Source organism: Lutjanus erythropterus, chromosome 4, assembly GCF_056507025.1.
Source record: "Lutjanus erythropterus isolate fLutEry1 chromosome 4, fLutEry1.hap2, whole genome shotgun sequence".
Classification (NCBI taxonomy): Eukaryota; Metazoa; Chordata; class Actinopteri; order Lutjaniformes; family Lutjanidae; genus Lutjanus; species Lutjanus erythropterus.
The window spans coordinates 9,967,516-9,988,165 of NC_139320.1; the positions used below are offsets into that span (position 1 = coordinate 9,967,516).

At 40.5% G+C, this 20,650-nt stretch overlaps 1 protein-coding gene across 1 annotated transcript in view; it reads right to left on the minus strand.

Moving 5' to 3' along the window:
- The window catches only part of dscaml1 (Down syndrome cell adhesion molecule like 1), a 140,603-nt gene that overhangs the window by 39,893 nt on the left and 80,060 nt on the right, over window positions 1–20,650 (minus strand). The window contains exons 4-8 of the mRNA XM_084716922.1: window positions 11,332–11,478; window positions 9,159–9,437; window positions 6,879–7,154; window positions 5,472–5,771; window positions 340–482 (exon numbers count right to left, since the gene is read on the minus strand). Coding sequence (XP_084573048.1) covers window positions 340–482; window positions 5,472–5,771; window positions 6,879–7,154; window positions 9,159–9,437; window positions 11,332–11,478 — 1,145 coding nt within the window. The remainder of the gene's footprint in view (window positions 1–339; window positions 483–5,471; window positions 5,772–6,878; window positions 7,155–9,158; window positions 9,438–11,331; window positions 11,479–20,650) is intronic.

Genomic DNA, 20,650 nt, shown 5'->3' on the forward strand with positions numbered 1-20,650 from the left:
AATAAAAAGTGTCTCATAGGGACCATAGAGGTTTGCGTATCTAACAGTCTTGAGAGCATACATGTCTCAGACTTAACTCAGACTGAAATGTAAAATCACTTAAAAATGTGTATCTGTGAAACAAAAATATAGCCCTACTACTTCTCAGATTTTTTCACAGGTCTTTCAGTACACATGCTAACACAGACAATAACTATTCTAAGTTATTATGTTTTTATAGATACACATTTTACACATTTGTAAATAAAGCTGTACAAAAAAGACTAGCACGCTGTGCAGAATATGCGTTCTGATATATTTTCATTGTCTTTGAGCAGAAATGCAGAAAGCAAACTCCACCTGGCGATGGTTGTCAGGCAGCAGAAGCCCCTCCTTGTACCAGTTGATTGAGTAATAAGGGTAACCAATCACACGACAGTTTATGAAAGTGTTTCTTCCTGCTACTGCAGTGATGTTCTTCATAGGCCGAATCCTCGGAGGACCTGATGGGCAGAGGGAGAAAAGAAAAGAGAGGAAGAAAAGAAAAAGATCTTTAGTTGATGGTGTCAGGAGCAGGTTGTGGAATTTTAGGAATAAAGGGGAGGGGTGATAGGGAAGGGAGTTGGGGAGGAGGGAGGGGACAGAAGAGGAACAGGGTATAGGAAGAGAGAGAGGCTAGAATGTCTTGTCTTAATGTTAAAAAAGAGCTTCAGTTGTGGAGGTTTTCTGGAGGAGCACCTGCACACTCATGCACAATTTCTGACCATTACTGCCAAGATGCACCATCCCACTCCTGCCCACCCACCCACAACAGTTTCCTCTTGAAAATCTGCTCAGCCCATTCCAGACACATGTAGGTCATTATGGATTTTTAAGTCTGGAGAAAGACAGTTACTCAGCTATGTGAGCAGATGTAAACTAAAAATAAGCCTGTAGGCAGGGAGAGCAAAAAGTGGATGAACATGTTATGGATCATACCCCTGTTTCTCTGATGGTTTAAGTTGTTTCCCCCAGTAACAAACACAAACCAAATGCAGTGATAATACAGGAATGTCAGACTTCAGAGCAGCAGCAATTATGTTATTGTTTACAGGTCAGATTGGATTAGTGATGGCAATTTCATTTAATGTTACTGACATTTAAACAAACCAACATTTAATGTAACCGACACAAGGAGTCTAAAAAGAGAGATCAGCCGAAAGCGGGAGAGTGAGTGGGTGAAGCAGAAAAGAAAAACTAAAGTGACGCTTAACTTTATTTAGAGGCTTTCAGTTACTGACAGGGAGTGCATTTACATGCATGGGTAAGCCCAATAATAACACAGTATCATACTGCATTTTCATATGTTAATCTTCATTCATGCTGATCAGCGTCCTCCACATTTGTTTTGGGTGCTGCAGGACCTGCAGGATCTGTTGCAGGCATCGGCTTTAAAGGGGACAATGTATACAGTAAAGTGAAGCCCACCTGTCAAAGGTAACTCCAAGACTAGAGAGCAGCGTGTCACTAGAGTAACTGCGGATTGCTGCTCGCTATACTCTTGCTCTAACTATTTTTGGCTTCAGTTATCTTACAGCTGCCATTAGCTCAGCTGGATCAGCTTGCTCAGTTAGGCTGGACACCGAGATCCAATTCTAAATAATAGTCATTTGCAAAATTGCGATTCCAAAGTAACCAGTAAAGGTACTTTCACATTAGGTACGATTGCTTTGTACTGTGCTATAGCTCGTCAAGTTAACTTTTTTTCTTTTTTTTCAAAGTGTATTTTAGATGTAACAAAGGACTTAAGGTACAGCAGGAAACTCTTTATTTTAGATTTGTTTGTTTTGTTTCTCTTCTTTCATTCCTCCTCTCCCCTGACTTGATGTTTTTTGTTTTGTTTTCAGTATTTTTATGTCAATGTATTTACGTACACCCTGTTTAACTGTAACAATAAAAAAAAGTTAGCTTTCACACCTGATCTGATCAGTACTCGAATATACATAAACCGTACTCAAGACCACCATTTCAAGTGCAATGTGTGAACACGTGTAGCGTACTCTGTACTGTGTCACGCTATACGTCAGTATCTGACTGATTTGAAACTGTTGATGAGTCATCCTGTTGTTTATGATTCAGCAGATTATGATAGGAGAATACATCCATTCACTGTAGCGAACTGGTGTGTTTCTGGGGACTGGGCCCCACTGCACAAAAACACAACTTTATTCAGTGATTTAGGTGAAACTGGATTATATTTTATGGAGAAAATGTTTTCTGGTTTTCCCTCCGGCTGCTCAGCTTCAATTCTTGGGCTTTCGTGATAGAAGATGGAGATGGACGAGAGCTTTAGCTTACTTGTTGCCAAATTAGCTATAGGGCAATAGAACTGGGCTCAGCACAGACTCCAAGACGGTACCAAGGTCATTTAAAGAGTTTCCTGATGGAAAGATAGCTTTACTTGTTGCTGAAGTAACTTAGCTAAGCTCTAACTGCTGTTAGCTTGGTTAGTCATGACTCAGATCCAGGGTGCTGCAAGCAAAACTTGGCCACCACCTTGGTATCAAACAAAGGGAGCTCTTGGTTCATGAAGAGTCAGTTAATAGGACTGCGGTCCCTCCTAGCATCACATCCATGGAAAATGGTGCTATTGACTGCTCTAAATGTTTTTTTATAACTTTAATTATAGGATAGCTGAAGACATGACAGGAAACAGGGAGAGAGAGAGTCGAACCCACTGCTGCTGCAGAGGTCTCTCAGTACAGTACATGGGGAAAATGCTCTTCCAACTGAGCTACCAGGCCACCCAGCCACTTCAAATGTTGATCAGTCCCTCCCTTATTGCCTGTTTCTTATTCACTGCTGGGCCTGGATAAAGTACTGTGCATCTTTGATGCAGTGTAACAAATGCATTATTTTCATAACTAATGAACATTTGAGCTGCAAACACTATGAAGGTCATGCTAAATAAGCTATAGTATGTTGATTGGCAGTAATACTGAGCAATAGTGACCACAAGACATAATTGATAGACTAACTGGAACACAATGTATGTGAATGATGTCCTAAAAACACAAAAATGTAACAAAAATGAAGCTTGACTGACTCAATATGTTGATGATGTTTCACTGCCAGAGGACAGAGACTGAAGGCTGTGGGCAGGCAGGCAGACAGACGGACACAAAGTGTGTTTACCATTACTGTGAGACACTGGGAGCTATCGCTCAATCATCCGTCACTTCTTCTTCTGACCTTCTCACCATTGTTCGTCTTGTATCTTTGTTTTTGTCTCTCCTTCCAGCCCTCCTACCCCCACTTCTCTCCCTCTCTCTTTCGCTCTCCTCCCTTTCTCAGCGTGTGCTGAGCTTTGAAGTTCTGACGAGTGAAAGATGTATTATTCAGTAGCACCGTCGCACAGACACACACGCCCCGCCACACACAAACACATATACAGTATACACGTGCATGTGTGTTCAACTATGTCTGCGTGGTTCAGTATCTTTGCTGTTGGCCCCCTCGCTGAATAGGACAAGTTGAGTGTATCACATTTCAGTGAGTGGATAAGCATACTAGTGTATTACTGCTTTTTCGTGTGTGGTTATGCATGTGTGTGTCCATGAATGTGTGTGAGTGTGTGTTGGCTGTATTTGTGTCAGTTTTTTGCTGAAGCTCTCTGGCAATGGGACTCATTCTCACTCCGATGATCATTCTGGCATGTCTCCTTAGAGCAGACTTAAATGTCACAACCACACATCTCATCAAAGGACAGACAGAGAGAGAGAGACAGAGAGACTGAGATACAGCCCTGTCCATCGGTGTCACTCCTCATCCTTGTTGTCTCCGACGACAGTGACCATCACCAGTCCTGTCACCAGAGTTCACCATCACTCCCCCAACAGACGCTAGCATTCCTCGTCATTCCCCTTCTCTCATTTCATCTATTCTCTCTCTCTTCCCTCCGTCTCTGGCCATCTGTTTCTTTCCCTTCTAAGGTTTCTTCATCCATTTGTCTCACGTCCTCTCTTTTAGTCACTCTTTCTATCCATATGTTGGAGCTACAGTCTCTTTATCTTAACATTTTGCCTGCCTGCAAACGAGTCTGTGTGTGCGTGTGAGTATGCACACAGAAAGCTACAGTAGGTGGATGAGCAGGTGTATTTGTTTGGCATCTGTGCAGGGCTGCCACCACTATTTTTATTACCATTTAATCTGCTGATTATTATCATGATTAATCGTTTACTCTATAGAATGTCAAAAAAACATTCCAGAGCCCAGGGTGACGCCCTCACATTGCTTCTTTTGTCCAATCAACAGTCCAAATCCAGGGTTCAACAATAAGGATTGCCCCCTTGCCCAGAGCAAACAAAATGCAACATAAAGTAAATAGAAAGTAAATCTAGCAACTCTTGCCTGACTGGGCAAGCGGTAAAAAAATAATTTAACTATTAAAATATTCTCAAAAGAGATTTCCCACTTTTAAAGACATTATGGATGCAGCTAATAATTTCATTATTGATTAATCTGTTGATTATTTTCTTGATTAATCGATTAGTTGCCTGGTCCATAAAATGTCAAAAAATTGTGAATGTTGATCACTGATTTCCAGAGATCCTCAAATATCTTGTTTTGTCCACAACCCAAAGATATTCAGTCACTGTCACAGAGGACTAAATAAACCAGAATTTCACTGTTTTTTAATGAAAAATGACTCGAAGTGATTAATTGGTTAACAAAATAGTTGGTGATTAATTTAATAGTTATAAATAATCGATTAATAGTTGCATCTCTGAAAGACATCACCTTGAACTTTGAAAAAACTGGGATGGACATTTTTCACTAGTCATTTTATAGACACTGCAGCCCCGGATTAAACATGACAGTTAACTTTGGTATCATTTGATAACCACTAATAAATAAGACAACTTTAGACAACAACTACAGGGCAAGTGAAAAACCAACATTAAAGTTGAACCCTGAAAACCCAAAGACTTATCTAATGTCGTAAATAATGAGCAAATCCTTACATTTACAAAGCTGGAACCAGCAAGTGTTTGACATTTTTGCTTGAAAAGTCACAATTAATCAATCATCAATATAGTTGGTCACTAATTTTCAATTACAATTCTTGTCTTTTCTTCTTTCTAATCGATTAATCAGCTAATCGTTGCAGCTCTATATCTGTGTGCATTCACAAGGGCACACATGCAGGACAGTAAGCTTGAGGAAATAGACTGCAAGAAAGAAAGACAGAATAAGACAGACACTGAACACTACATGAGCTGTTGCAGAAACAAAACACTGACTGCTGCAGATAATTAACATACAGAAGATTGACAGACAGAACAAAATATACATGAAAAAGTAAAAATATATGCAGTACATGAGAAAGAAAAACACATACAGAGATAGAGGTAGAGATAGAAGGGTACAGGATAGGATATGGGTCAGGGTAAGGGTAGGGGTCAGGCTATGAGTAGCCTCTGTATGACTGATATTGAAAAGTAGACAGGCACCTCTTACGTTTATGCGCGCTTGGTACTCGGCGCTACCGGCCGAGTTTCGTGCGGCGCACCGATACACTCCTCCGTCGCGAATCTGCGGGCTGCTGACATTGACGTGGCTCACAGTGCTGCCGTCGGAGAGCGTGTACTGGCTGGCTCTGACACGAGACAGATCCCGGGCCACAGGCTCGTCGTCCAGGGTCCAGGTGATGGTGGGAGGAGGTGCTCCTTTGGCGGCGCACATCAGGGAAAACGGTTCACCAGGGACCACCACTCTCTCGCTGAACGAGGCAACGATACGGGGTGTGCCATCTGAGGAATAATCACATACCAAGAGGTGTGAGGTGTGAATTCAGAAACAAATACTGAAACAAATAAGCATCACACTGGATACAAATCAGCATCATGGTAGAAAGATGGATTAAAATGTCATGTTTTGTGAATTTTTCAGGTGGTTTAAATTAATAAACTTGCATTTACTGAGATTAGTTTTTTGTGCAACAGATCTCTGCTTAAATCTGTTTTTGCTCATTTAAACTTAGTTTGGTAAACCCATACTGACACAGAATATGAACACATTTTTACTGTAAAGTACCAAAGGGAAAAGTGACACTTTACATCAGTAACAATAATGAATATGTATGACGTATAACATAGTATATCCAATGTTCTGGTGTGCTAGAACTAGGGCTGGGGCGATTCATCAACGTAACTGACACCACTTATATTTATATTTGTATATTGTGCTTCAGCGTGTCGCTATGAACTGCTGCACCTGGCCTGACAATGGATACACCCAGAGAACAAGCTGCAGAGAGCAAGACTCACCGCCACCATCTAAGGTGTGGTCATAATTTAGACATAGATGCAAATGTTGGGCTCTCTTTAGCTCCACAAACTGGATGTGACTTATCACAGTGGGTCAACTGTTTCACATGTGTGCTGGAAGTGAAGCACTGAGTGATCTGCCCTCCTCCTGTCTACTTTCTGTCAGCACAAACATGATATATGAGGATAATCGACACCTGGGACATGTTTCTGTTAATAGAAGTCACTTAAGATAGATTTTCTAGAAGTTTCTTCATCACCTCTGTGTTAAAAGTGATTTCTGCACTGCTGCTGTTAACGTTACACCATGTGTCATCCAATAGGGTTATTCTGCTGTTTTATACTTTCTGTTCACTTTATCAGCCATATATGAGACAGAAATAGCTAAAATTAACATTAAAGACTATCTAAATAATTTTACTTGGCAGAAAAATGCCGAAAAGTGTTTTTTGGCCCAAAATGTTTTAAGTCAAAATACTGATTGTCCAGTTGGATGAAGGGCTGACAGTGATTTGTGATTAAATTAATATACATCATAGCTCCTTTTGAATTTGAGGCCCAGTATTTTTCTGATCACCCGTCTGTCCTTACCTTCCAGCAGTATGATGGAGAAGTCCTGGGCGGTCTGTCCCTTGCGTGTAGCAAAGCACTGGTAAGCTCCCGAGTGTCTCTTTTGTGCAGCGGAAATGAACAATGTCTCATTGTGAGCCCCCTGGATGGAAAAGTGCTGATCAGGCAGGACAGGTTCTGTGTTACGGTACCAGGACACAGTAAAGTGGGGGGAACCCTGGACAGCACAGGACAGGATGACTGTACTGCTGATCCCTGTCTTCAGGTTCTTGGGAGACAAGGTGACCCGCAGTGGTTCTGGAGACAGAAGGAGGACCAGGTAGAACCAAGTTAAAAAAGAGTAGAAGGTAGGAAGAGGAAAATGTTCTTTTAAATGTGAGTAATACCTTCTCATTTACAAGTTACTACATTAATATCAAAGGTCTTAGGCAGTCAAGGATGCCACACTCTTAGAAATAAGGGTTCTTCCTGAAGGGCTGAGGTTCTACCCAGAAACATTTGCTTCTGAAGAACCTTTTTTTGAAGAACAGGTTTGTCAAGGGTTCTCTGTAAGGCTAAAGGGCCGCCACACAAAGGAGTATAGCTATAACTATAAAAAGTATAATTCTAAAATCGTTCTAACTCAAGTGGATGAGGAAGTCCACACCACAACGTTAAAGCAGCAGTCCAGACTCCCCATCTACTTGACTTAGAACAATTTTAGAACTATATTTTAATAGTTGTAGTTATAGTTCTAGGTACCCCATACAGGGGTGGACAGCCCTTAAGGGCTCCATTGCGAACCATTTTTGGAAGAAAGAGTTCTTCAAGGATTGTTGACATCAAGGGTTGTCAATAGTTCTTTGTCCCTTAATATACAGTATAAGGGTTCTCTGTAGAACTCTCTGTGTGGGTTCTACATAAAACCCTAAATAAAAAGGGTTTTGGTAGAACCCATTGGAGTACCCCTAGCACCCTTAGAAGGTGGAAAGGTTCTGGATAGAGCCCTCAGATAAGCTTATTTCCACCAACGTGGAACTGGCACCATTGCAGTTTGCACATTCATTTTTAACAACAAAAATAAATAGATTCTGAACCCTAAAGGTTAGATCCTAGCTAGAACTAAATAATAGGAGTTTTACTTTGGAACCTTAGTGGTTGATTATGATATTTCCACCCATAACTGGTAGAAATACAAGCTGGTTCGCTAAATAGCACTGAGGTTTAGGTATAACCCTTCATGTTGTCTCTGGGGACACGCTGAAGAACCCGTTATGGTTGTAGTTGGCACCATTATTTCTACGAGTGTACTCGTATTACTGAATGCTGAATGAAAGCAATTTGAATTGAGCTACACCAAGCTACACAAATCATATTTTTGTGATTTGTTATTATTTTGTTGTCTGTGTATCAATATTTCTGCCATTGCTTTTGGTTGTGTGTGTATGTGCGAGTGTGTGTATTAAGCAGCGAGGAAAACCGAGACGGAAAGACAGAAAGGGGAGAAAATGTCAGTGAGCAATAAAGCAGCTGGTGTTAAGTGCTGGAGGCTGCTGAATGTGTGTGAGGGAGCGACAGTGCATGTGTAAGACTTTCTTCACGGGCAATAAGTGCATGTACTGTAAATCCAAATGTGTGTGTGTGTGTGTGCGCGTGTGTGTGTACCACCTCCTATGTCCTGTCATAGCAGGTTTGTGGCTTGTGCTGTGATGTGCCCTGTGGCCAGTCTGCCCAGTGTCCACTAACTTCACCCTTTTCTCAACCATGCTCCATCTCCACCTCCTCCACTTCCCCCCGTTTCTCTCCACAAGTGCGCCTCCTCTCACTGCATCATCTCCTCCTCAGGTCTTTCATTCATACAAACAACATTATGAAATTCTCTGTCTTGCCCTCCCTCCCCTCATGTCCTCAGTAAACAGAGCGACAGGCCAGCACAGCCGCTGTTCTGCTCTGTCACCGTAGCGACGCCTCGCTGAGGTTTGAGAGCACAGCAGGGGGAACATGCCGTCCTTGGAGATCAAGCTCATGCTCGGCCCAGACGAGGGCGGGCTGGGAGGCGTGTAGGAGGCACGGGGCCAGGGCAAAGCCAACGGAGCTTAAATGATGTCTCCATCGCGCCTGTCCGTGACCTGACATCATATTCATTACTTCTGTCCGTCTCACTCTTTTGTTCCATCTGTAGTTGTCAGTGTAGAACAGTGGAGGTCAGAAGAGGTAGATAAAGTGATCAGTGACGCCGTGTTGTGTGCCGAGAAAGGTGGTCATGGTCACTTCATTACTCTGCTATACTCTCTACTACACTCTCTTCATCGCTTTACCCACCTATGACGTTGAGGTGACCCGTCACCTCTTTGGAGCCAAAGCTGTTGGTGACCTCACAGATGTAGTTGCCACTGTCCTCGAGCCTCAGGTCAGAAATGGTGAGGCCAGTGATGCGCCGCGTCCAGCGGGAGTCTGCAGGTAATGGCCGCCCATCCTTTAGCCATCGGATGGTGGGGTTTGGGTATCCAGATGCGATGCAGGGCAGCTCTACACTGTGCCCCACCTGCACCTCACCGGACTGGAAACTGTCCAGCACTGACGGGGTGGACTCCGTAGGGTCTGTCATGAAAATTCAACATTTATTTAGAATCATTAGTCTTTTAGCTGATTTTTAGATGCTTATAGGAATCATCTGACATTTTAGGAAATACACTTATTTACTTTCTTGCCAGGATTTCAAAAGATCAATACCACTTTCAGGTCTGTACAGTAAATAAGGTACTGCTAGGGTGGAAGTAACTAATTACAAATACATACGTCACTTTCATTGAGTATTTTCAGGGGTACAAATGTATTTTGTATCTTATCAAATATCAATGATTAATTGATTGTTGACATTTTTAACTACTGGTTAAGGAAAACCAAACATTTGCCACCCTCATTTCTAGAGGTGACTGTGACGACTGAGCAGAAGACGATAGGAGGAATTTACACTGAAGATTTGGAGAAACAGAAACCTCTGATTCAATGTCTGCTATTGATAATATATTAAACATCAACAGTTAAAAAGTAACTAATACTCTGAGTAGTTTTTGAGACAAGTACTTTGTACTTTTACTAAAGTATGTTTCTCACATCAGTACTTTTACTTGTAACTGAATAATATTTCAGTAATCTAACAGTACTTGTACGTGAGATTTTCAGTACTCTTTACACCACTGCCACTCACAGATGGCAAGCTTAGCTTAGGACAAAACATGTAAACAGAGTAAACCGTTAGCTTGGCTCTGTCCACAGGTAACTAAATCCACCTAATGCCATCAGTAAAACTAACTTATTTGTGGCACTATTTCTTGGCCTCACATAATATTGTACCTTTTTGTCTTTGCTGGTTGTCTTGCAACAGTGATGACAAAACTCCAGGAAGTTTGGGCCAAGAAATCCTTTGGCACATAGCTGTCTGTAACACTGGGACAGTTTGAAAACTGAAGCCAATATGCAAATGCCTTAAACTTGCATTCTAATGGCCAGCAGGGGTCGACTCCACTGGTGGAGTACCTTTATGCGAAAATGACCCCACTTTTCTCTTGATTTATGACCTCAGTAAACAGTTTCCTATTGAGTTTATGGCCTCAATTACTACTTTCAAGACTTCTTCAATATAGCTTGATATTCATTTTGGAAATTATGGTCCCATTTAGAGTGAAATAGATGATGAAGTAGGGAGTGCTTTAAGACAAGTAATTTTAAGAAGGAATTCTCAGTGAGTCCATCCAGTGCAACACACAGGGCTCACAAAACAGTATTGATCAAATATGGATCAAGATTCTGTTACTGCCTTGCCTATTTCTTGCCTAAAATGTTGTCAGAAACATGTTTTAGGGTACTGTTCAGCTATAATATGGCAAAGATTGCATTTTAGTGTACTGTTTAGGTGTATTACATGAAAGATTACAACATTATTTCCTGCTAAACGAACAAGCCAAGACAAAGCACTGCCCAAGTTGCAGTAAGTCATCCACTAGCTCCATGTTCTTGTCAGTTCTGTTTGGCTATGGTGGCAACAAAACAAGATGGCAACCCAAATAATGCCAGCCTCGACACTTCAGAACGGTTGTCCACAAACGAATGGGTGACATCACGGTTGGTTCATACTTTGTAGGATGTATTGAATAAACACAAAATAACATGCTAATTAGTGAGTTTTTGAGGTGCTGGCAGATGGGTTTTGTTTCCTTTCCCATGTTTCCAGTTTTTATGCTAGGCTAAGCTAGCTATCTCCTGGCTGCAGCTTAATGCTTACAGCACAGAGTGGTATCGATGTTCTCATCTAACTCTTGGAAAGAATGCAAATAAGTGTATTAGCTGAACTATTCCTTTAAAACTAAAGATGAAACTGTTTTGTAAATGTATTGAAGGAAATGACTGTAAAAGACAATCCACGACTCATATAGTCATGCTTTGATGGACATTTATCAACTACAATAAGTAGAAATGGTAAGTTGTTTCTTACCCATAACAGAGAGCCTGGCTCCATTGCTCTGGCGAGTCTCTCCACTGTACTTGTGCTTTGTGATGCAGCGGTAGGTGGACAGAGCATCTTCCTTCTGCACCTCTGAGATGTAAAGAGCGCCAAATGAGGTCAGGAAGAAACGGTTACCTGTGGAGGACAGCAGATTGCAGAGGGAAGAAATATACATTAGTCAACATATTTGGGTAACAAATAAGCCATTATACAAAGGCACATGATTTGAATGTAAAGTATTGTGTCTGTGCGGATGTATTTGCATTGGGCAGAGTTCTTGTCCATTTTAGCATCTCAAATTTGAGCCTCATTTGCCATGTTAAGGATTAAGATTATCTCATCAAATATTCAAGCCAATAATCACATTCGGGATTTCATATTGTCTACTATGAAGCTCTGCTTAATTTATGGGCTTTTCTATAGCTAAATAATATCCATCTATTCTGAAAAGTAAAGGCTTTTGATTTTTCAACTGTCATGTAACTTTTGAAAAAAGAAAAGGCACTATTGTCATCTTTCAAAAAAAGCTGAATTCACAAGCATAAAACATGTCCTTGTACTTTTCTTCTGGTTTGACCAGTAGCTCACAGTTGCTGATGTTACTGAGAATAGTCAAATAGCAGTTATTCAGCTTCTGACTTACTCCTGGCTCGCTAATCTAGCTATGAAAAGTCCATATAGGGAGAAGATTGTGTTGGATCAATGGGTCAAACACAAGACTCATCTCAGAGAATTATTTTCATTTTTCAGTTGCAGTGTGGTTAGGTTTATGCAGCAAAACCACTTAACTAGATTTAGGGTGCAAAAAGCCTTGTTTGTCCTTACAAACCACACAATGCTTTGTCCATACACTGAAAATACCTTAAACCTTGTGTTTCACAACTCTTAGTCCACACAAATACAGTTCTGCAGCAACAGTATGCCTGCATGTCTTTTCAAGTTGTATTCATCATTCTAAATGTTGTAAGACAGATTTACTTGAGCCAAGAGAACTTCTGTATTCGCTGAATTAATTAATTTTCATTTATATATATTTGCAATTGAAAAAAGCAAACCGAGCAAAGAAAAACTGCTATTTAGTGAGGGAAAGGACATCTAAGATATCTTCTGCTTTTGAAGTATTCTAGTTACCAACCTCTCCATCATAAGACCCTCTTGGCAAACCTTGAGCACATTTTCCAGAGAAATCACTTTTTCAGAAGAATAAAAGCAGGACTAGAATATACATGTCTTGAAAAGGCCCAAGCACAGCACTTAGGTGAACACATGGGAGCTTTTAACATAGTCTGTCCCATCCATCCAGTGAGATATACACAATAGAAAAAGGCAGATGAGGAGAAAGAGAAAAAGAGAAGAGAGGGAGAGTTATTGTAGGTGTTAATAATTGATGTGTCTCTGTGTGTTATGGTAACAGCAGATTAGAGTCATTTTCATTTCACATCAGTGACTGCTTGGTCTTCCTCTGATTTATCTTCATGTCAATAGAGACAGCACATGTGTGTGTGAGAGAGAAGAAGAGAGGAGAGATGATGGAGAGTGTATTTCAGTGTTTGATTCTTTCCGCTTCTCTGAATCTTTTTGTATTCTGTTCCCCCCAAAGGGTTATTTTAGACAGTGTGCACTTCAGAGTTTGTAGTAGATTGCAGATTGTTTGGTTATATGAATGCTCTTGCAGTGTGTGTGAGTGTGTAACATGCTGGCTGTTGTTTGTTGTACATCATGTTTCAGTGTCTTTTAGCAATGTTGACAAGCAAGGGCTTGAGTAAAACACAGATGCATCGAATAGTTGAACACTAGAAATATACAATACACACATACACACAATAAATTATCACAACATTTTGAATAAATACCTCAATTTCAATATGTATCTATGTTGCAGTACTATTGTAGCACCACTATTGGTGATTAAAAGTGAAAATTACATTATTTTATACCATAACACAGCCTTTAAAAAAAGGAAAACACAAGACGTATGCCGTGTCATGACATAACAACAACCTAAATCTCAGACAATATTTAGTCTCATATCATAATATCAATATATCTATATATTACCAGCCCTAACTCTAACCCTACATATCCTAACTAAAAGACTAACCTTGACCCTTACCCCTGGTGCAAAACACAGGGGTCTTGGGGGTCCAAACCCCCTTGATTGACACTTGAGACCATTTTATCACTAAATATTCATTTTAAAAGCTTACTATGTCAAATATTCATTACTTAAATTGCAAACCATTTGTTAATAAATATGACTATAGAAAATACTGCCGTGATGTTTTCTCTTATATCGCTACAGAACACCCAGTAGTTGCTGGTAAGGCTTCCCACCATGGGTAACGCTGTTGTGAATGGTCCTCAACCAAATTTTGTGTAGAAAACTTTATCTAATATGTTAACTGTTATGTTAAACGTTAACCAATATGACCTGAAAAGCACTGGATTTTTTTGTTTTTCTGCTTTTGACATCATGATTATGATTACATCATAATCAAAACTGCATGTTGATGCAAGATGTATATGCTTTGTGATGTGATCAGTGCCTGACCACATCTAGAGGTAGTCTGGCTAAGTATTTTGCACACTGCACTTAGCGTAACCTAAAGTAATCCTAATTGTAAACTGAACACTAAAAGCCGGTCTTAACCCTCAAAAAGACATCTCTCTGAGGCCCCCACAGTGACACCTGTCACCCTGGGTTAATGTGCATTTAGGCTTAGGTCCCCACAAGATACCCTGATATACCCTAACCCTAACACACACACACACACACACACACACACACACACACACACCTCCAAGTAAAAGGTCAGAACCTCGTGAGCAGCACAGCAACTTTATTCTGTCCGTTCTTCCTTTGTTTTGATCAACACAATGTATGTTCATAGATTAATGCAGCTCTAAGACTGTGTGTGCATATTTCTGAATGTATGCATGTCAAAATTTCAATATATGATTTTTTGTGTGTGTGAGTATCAATGAACATGTGTAGATGAATGTGTAGGTCAGTGTCAATAACCAAGCTAGTATGATGTGTGTGTGTGTGTGTGTGTGTGTGTGTGTGTGTGTGTGTGTGTGTGTGTGTGTGTGTGTGTGTGTGCATGCGTGTGTGTGTGTTTCTCCTGCCACAATGTGAGCAACGGCAATCGATGAATTTTATGGCTGCACAACTCCATCCAAAGGAGATTTATTAAAACAGAGAGGGCTGGCCTGGCTCCCTGCCACACACACACACACACACACACACACACACACACACACACACACACACACACACACTCTCTCTATCACTCTAACAAGACTGACTATACAAAGTCCACCACATTTTCCAAGAAGCAAAGGAGATGCTTTAAATTTTTGTGTATAAAACACAAAGATATTTAATTGACAATGATATGAAAAACTTGGTTGACTTAACTTGAAAAATTAAACTGTAACCAAAACGGTTGTGGACTCATTTTTTTCCAATCAAGTAATCAATTATTTGAGTAATAACGTAAGCACATATTAGAACAACTTCAAACGTTTGTGTCAGAAAACAACTGAACACTTGCATTTTATTTAAAGGTAAAGTGTGTAAGATTTACATTGATTTATTGGCAGAAACGGAATACAATAATCAACAATGTTTTTATTATCGTATAATCACCTGAAAACAAGACTCTTGTGTTTTCGTTACCTTACAATGAGCCCTTTATATCGATATATCTCTCAAGGGTGTGGGTCCTCCTCCATGAAGGCCGCCATGTTGAACCACCATGTTTTTACAGTAGACCAGAACGGACAAAGCAAACTCTGGCTTTCATATTTTGTGCAGCTTTCACGGCCACCATTAATTCTCCTTCATGCTTTGAAGGGGAGAGTGACAGGAGGAGTTTGCAATCTGTAAGCTGACAACTAGTTGCAACCAAATCCAACACACTGGTCCTTAAAGTCTATACAACGCATTAGAACATCTGTGTGTGTGTGTATATACGTCAGAGTAATATACAAGTGTGTAAGATGCTCATGCATCTGCATATCTGCGTGCATATGTGAAAGTTCACACACATGTGTTTTCATGTGAGTCAGACTGTTGTGCTGAGTGCTAACCGACGTAAGCTGTAATTTCCAAGCCTGCCCTTTTGTTCCAACCTGGGTATTAAGCCTTACAGGATAATATGCACTTGGCGAGTAGAACCCTGTATAACACACTGCTACACCCTGTCACAACATGCCTGTAGAGAGGAAGACAGACCAGAAGGGGGTGGAGGAAAAGGGGGAGAGAGTGGTGGGGGGTAGAGTAAAAAATTCAGAGATGGTTAAGAATGGAGAGAAAAGAAAAGTGGTGCAGGGGACATTAATGAGAAGCAGCTTGTCAGCGCTGGTTGTAAAAGAAACTTGTTCTATGATTCTTCCATTTTTTAACCTAGAGCTATTTTTATTTCTTTCACTGGTCACCCTGTAGGTGAATTTATTACTTAATAATAAATTAGAGGAGTAGTGTATAGAGAGGAGTGGCAAATGCATTATCTCAATTTCCTCTTCTAAGCATGTGGGAAAACTTAAAGTGGCTGCAAAACCCGAACAAAACGTGAAAGGCTGTATCAAGAGCCAGTGTTTGGTTTGTCCATTTTGGGCTTCTGTAGAAACAAGGTGGTGCGACATGACAACCTCCATGGCAGTTCTAAAACATGGTTTCCCCCATGAACATGGTTTCTATAGAGCCACTAATATATGTACATTGGTTGTGTGTTAAAAAGAAATTGATAATCTATTGATAATCTGGCTTGATGCTGGGGTTATTGCAAATAAATAGAGTCCTATGACACAAGTGTTATAGTGACAATATAATATATAATATCCTGTAAATAAAAGGAGAAAAGACTAAAGCTGCAATGACTGGGAGGAAATTTGTTTCAGTCATTTTCAAGCAAAAATGTCAATCATTTGCTGCTTTTCTTTGATTTGTCTTTCTTCTAATTGTCAAAAGTTGGTTGGAAAAGCATTTTTTTCCACAATTCTTTGACATTTTATAGACGACACAAGACAATTAATCATGAAAATAATTGGTAGATTAATCAATAATGAAAATAATCATTAGTAGCAGCCCTCATGCAAAGAATGATGTGTAATGTAGTACTGCAATCAAACATGTTCATCCATAATTGAAATAAGGAAGCTTAGATTACCTTAAAAATAGTACCAGGTAGTAAAGTAAGGGAGTAAAGACTAAGCAAAAATAGCTGTGTCAAACAGACAAAAGATTTATTAATTATGAGATATGTTGTTGACTAATTTTGAGATTGATTAATCACTTCAGTGCTAGATTGCTTAATGAGTGGCATGAGGGTGAAGCTAATGTTTATTTTCACTATCAATTAATTGTTTAGTTTCTAAGTGAATAAAATTTCAGAAAATGGAGATGCCCTAGTGTCCTGTTTTGTTCACAAAACAAATAGAGGACTCAAAAAACTAGAAAACCATCACATTTAAGAAGCTAAAAATCAGAGAATTTGAACATTTTTCCTTGACTCAAAATGATTAGTCAACTACTAAAATAGTTGACAATTAATTTAATACTTGACAACTAATCAATTAATCATCTAATTGTCTAGAGAGGCATATGAAGTGAAATATTCATTAATAAAATCACTCTACCCTCGACACTTCCTCTCCCCTCTTTTTACTGGTGCTTTTTTCTACCTGATATCTAATTTCTAGTCGCTGCCTGCTCGTCTGCTGTCTGTGAAGATGTGACACATCTAAAACAGCAGAGAGGGTGCAGGCAGGCAGCGATGGAGGGAGAGGCAGTGGAGGAGAGGAAGGGGGCTGACCCTACAGGGAGGAGGACGGCAGATGGAGATTGATGGAGGGAGAGATAGGGAGATAAAGAGAAACATGCCGTTGGGAGTGACAGAGGAGGGAGTGAGAGTGAGAGGGATGAGGGGCCTGCAGGCCTGAGAGCCACACATGGGTAAAAACAATTCCTCCACGTCTTCCTCCGTCTCTCTTTCTCTTTCTCCCCTCGCAAGCCTCTCCTTGTGGGAGAGGAGATCAATTCTCGTCTAGTCTGCCTACGCCTCCAGGAGTTTGTTGTTGTTGTTGTTGAGTGTATGTATGCGCTTCTGTGTCTGCTTTTTCTTTTTTTTGCTGTGGGAGGCAGGATGAGATTTTTTGAGGTCTATCCTGCACCCAAGGGAGGCGCAAAATCCCCTCACTTCCTCCTTATTTCCCAACCCTTTCCTCCCCTTCTTTAAAGTAGCAGTATGCAACAATTGCACATCCAAAAATGAGTACAGCAGTCCAAACAGTGAGTTGAACCATACACTGTATATTAAATAAGTTCTTACATCAAAAGCACACTGCTCTGAAAATACACACTATGGATTGTTTATGAATTGTAAGAAATCATTAATAATCTTTTAGAGGGAGAAGATGTTTGCAGTGGTTAAATTGAGCAATATGTTAATGGAGTCTGGCAGGCAGAAGGCAGGAAGTCACTGAACTTAAACTCCAGCCAACTCCCTTTAACCATAGATTGTATATTAAATAGGATTTCAAGCTATTTAATATACAGTCTATGGCTCCAGCTTGCTATTTGGACTGCAGTACTCATTTCTGCACACACAGTTGCTACATATTGCTCTTTGAAAATTCTTTTTTCTATGGCCGTGACATCTAGTCTACATTGCCGGCCTCTTCTCCTCCAGTCTCCCCTCTGCCCTCTACCTCTTTCTATGCCTGCCTTTTTCTTCCCCTCTAGTCTGTGCTCCTCTTCCTCCTCTTTCAGGGGGGTCTGTAAGTAATGGAATCAGTTCAGCTGATCAGCCCGAGGCACGAAGTCAAGCCAAGTGCAGAGTGAAGCTGCTGGATCTGTATGTGTATCTGTGAGTGTGTGTGCCAGAAATCCCACAGACAGACAGACACATACACGCAAATAACAAGACAGAGAGACAGGGAAAAAAAGGATTAGGGAGCCCTGGAGCATCACTTGTCTTCCCCCCCAAAGTTCCCCCAGAGAGAGGACACCCCTCTTCTTTGAGATAGGTGGAGGAGGATGGAAGAGGAGGTAAAAGATGGAGACAGGAGATGAAGGGATGCAGAAAAGGCACAGCTAAATATATCCCGCTATAGTATGTGGCTGCCATTTTCATCATTATCATCAAACAGAAATGAAGAACAACATCAAGAGCAGAAACAAGGACAAAAGAGAATGATAATGTTGATGTAGGAATGTTGCAGTCACCAGGGAGGTTGGGAGAAGAGGAGGATCAGATCAGACAGAAAAGAAAGATAAAAAAGAAAGTAACTATGAAAAGATGTACATATTTTGAGATGCTGGGTAAAAGAAAGACACAGAAATAGATAAAACGAGTGAAAGCGAGAAAGAAAGTGATATCGGAGAGGAAATGGCGTAAGTAAAGGGGGTTTGTTCTTGCTGCTGCCATGCAAATGAAGGCGGCGCTGCAGCAATGCTAACTAACAGCAATTCACACTGTTGGACTCATCACTTATTAATGCTCTACGGCTCCCCCCTCCCTCCCTCCATCTCTTTACCCATTCCTCTCTCCCCTGCTCTCGCCAGGATCTCTCTTTTTTGTTCGCTCTCTCGCTCGCTGTTGCTAGGGCCCGTGCACTCACGTGACAACAGCTGGGTAGGGGGCGCTGCGGTGGCACACAGCGACATGTGCGAGTGTGCGTTTCATGTGTGTTTTTGCATGTGTGTGCGACAGAGTACCCTTCATTAGAGGTAAAAACGGAATCAGCCATTTAAATGATGGCGATGGAGATCAGAGGAGAGGAGAGGAACTGCTGAATGGATCTGTAATTGATTCACAGGCCCGGGCTCACAGGCCACAGAAGAGCTCAACACATCTCTCTGTGCATCATGTCACTTTATTTTTCGCTCTGCACTTTTTAACAAAAAACACACACTGAAGACTGTAATGAGCGTTATTGTCGAGGTTTGCCTTTCAGATTTTAAGGCTAAATGGACCACAGGCTCTGTACAATGCAGACCAGCAGACTGCACAAACACTCACTCATGCAGCACACTCACAATCTGTCTCACGATCTACACAGTCTTCCTCCCACTGTCTCACAATCCACGTTTGCAGAGTGCACTCAACAAATTGTGAGTATGTGTGTGTTTTTGTGTAGAGCGTCCTCACTACAGGATGCCACAGCACTGAGCAGACAGTGGAGTACACCTACACATTCCTTATTTATACTCGTCCTCATGATTCAACTTTTCATTTCTGCTTTTTCTTCTCTTTTCTCCACTCTGTTTCCATATATCCCCTCATCATTACAGTGCCAATTTTATAAGTTCTGTCCCTCTCTCTCTCACACACATACACACATAAGTGGTCCCACATTTACCAGTGTAACCAGAAGATGTGCACTTATATGTGAATACACATTGGAGTATGTGTGAGACATTCAGGTTTTACTTTTGATTTTTTATTTTGTTTTATTTTATTTTTTTGGGGGGGATAACACGACAAAGTGCAGGTTCCATCGTGATCCCTGAGCTTCCACCAGACAGTCCTGTTCACACCATGCAATCACATCATGCTACATCAGAATAAAACAATCAACTCACAAAATAAAAGTATATCTCTGTGTGTATTTTTTAAATCCAATTACTATGTATTCAAATGTACATGACCTTAATTTATTTCTTTGACATCAAGAAAGTTCATTCATTGTGTGTTTCAGGATGTTGTGTATTTACCTGTTTCCAACATATAAGTTGTCAGTGTTTTGAAAGCTCCATCTTAACTTTAAAGCCACAAATTGCATAAAATCCTTCTGTCTTTTCTGACAGTTTTGCTATCATTAATTCAAACCACTTTTGTGATACATGACTCAGTATCACTGGACTATATTCTATATACACTCGTAGTCCCACATTTTTGGAAAAGAAGGTCCAGTTTAGTTTTTGCTGCCTTTTATTCCACTAAAATCTAGTTGAGAACAAGAAGGCTACACAGACATGCTAAACTCATAATTCTATACTGATTTTCAGGTAAACACACACATAACTAAAATGGCAAATAGAGACAGTGTTTCTCAAACTGAGGGTCAGGACCCAAAATGGATCACAGACCCATTATTTTTATTGCATTTCAGAACATAAAACAGCAAAGTTCATAAACAACTCAGTCCAGGTATGATAGGAAATGTGGGCTGTTTTAGTAAAGTAAAGCCTTGTTTTGACCCATTCCCATTTGTCATGTTAAATAAATAAAATAACTGCAATACTCTGTTAATACAAGCTAAAACTGAAAGTTGTTTCAGTTGACAGTGCAACTTTGTA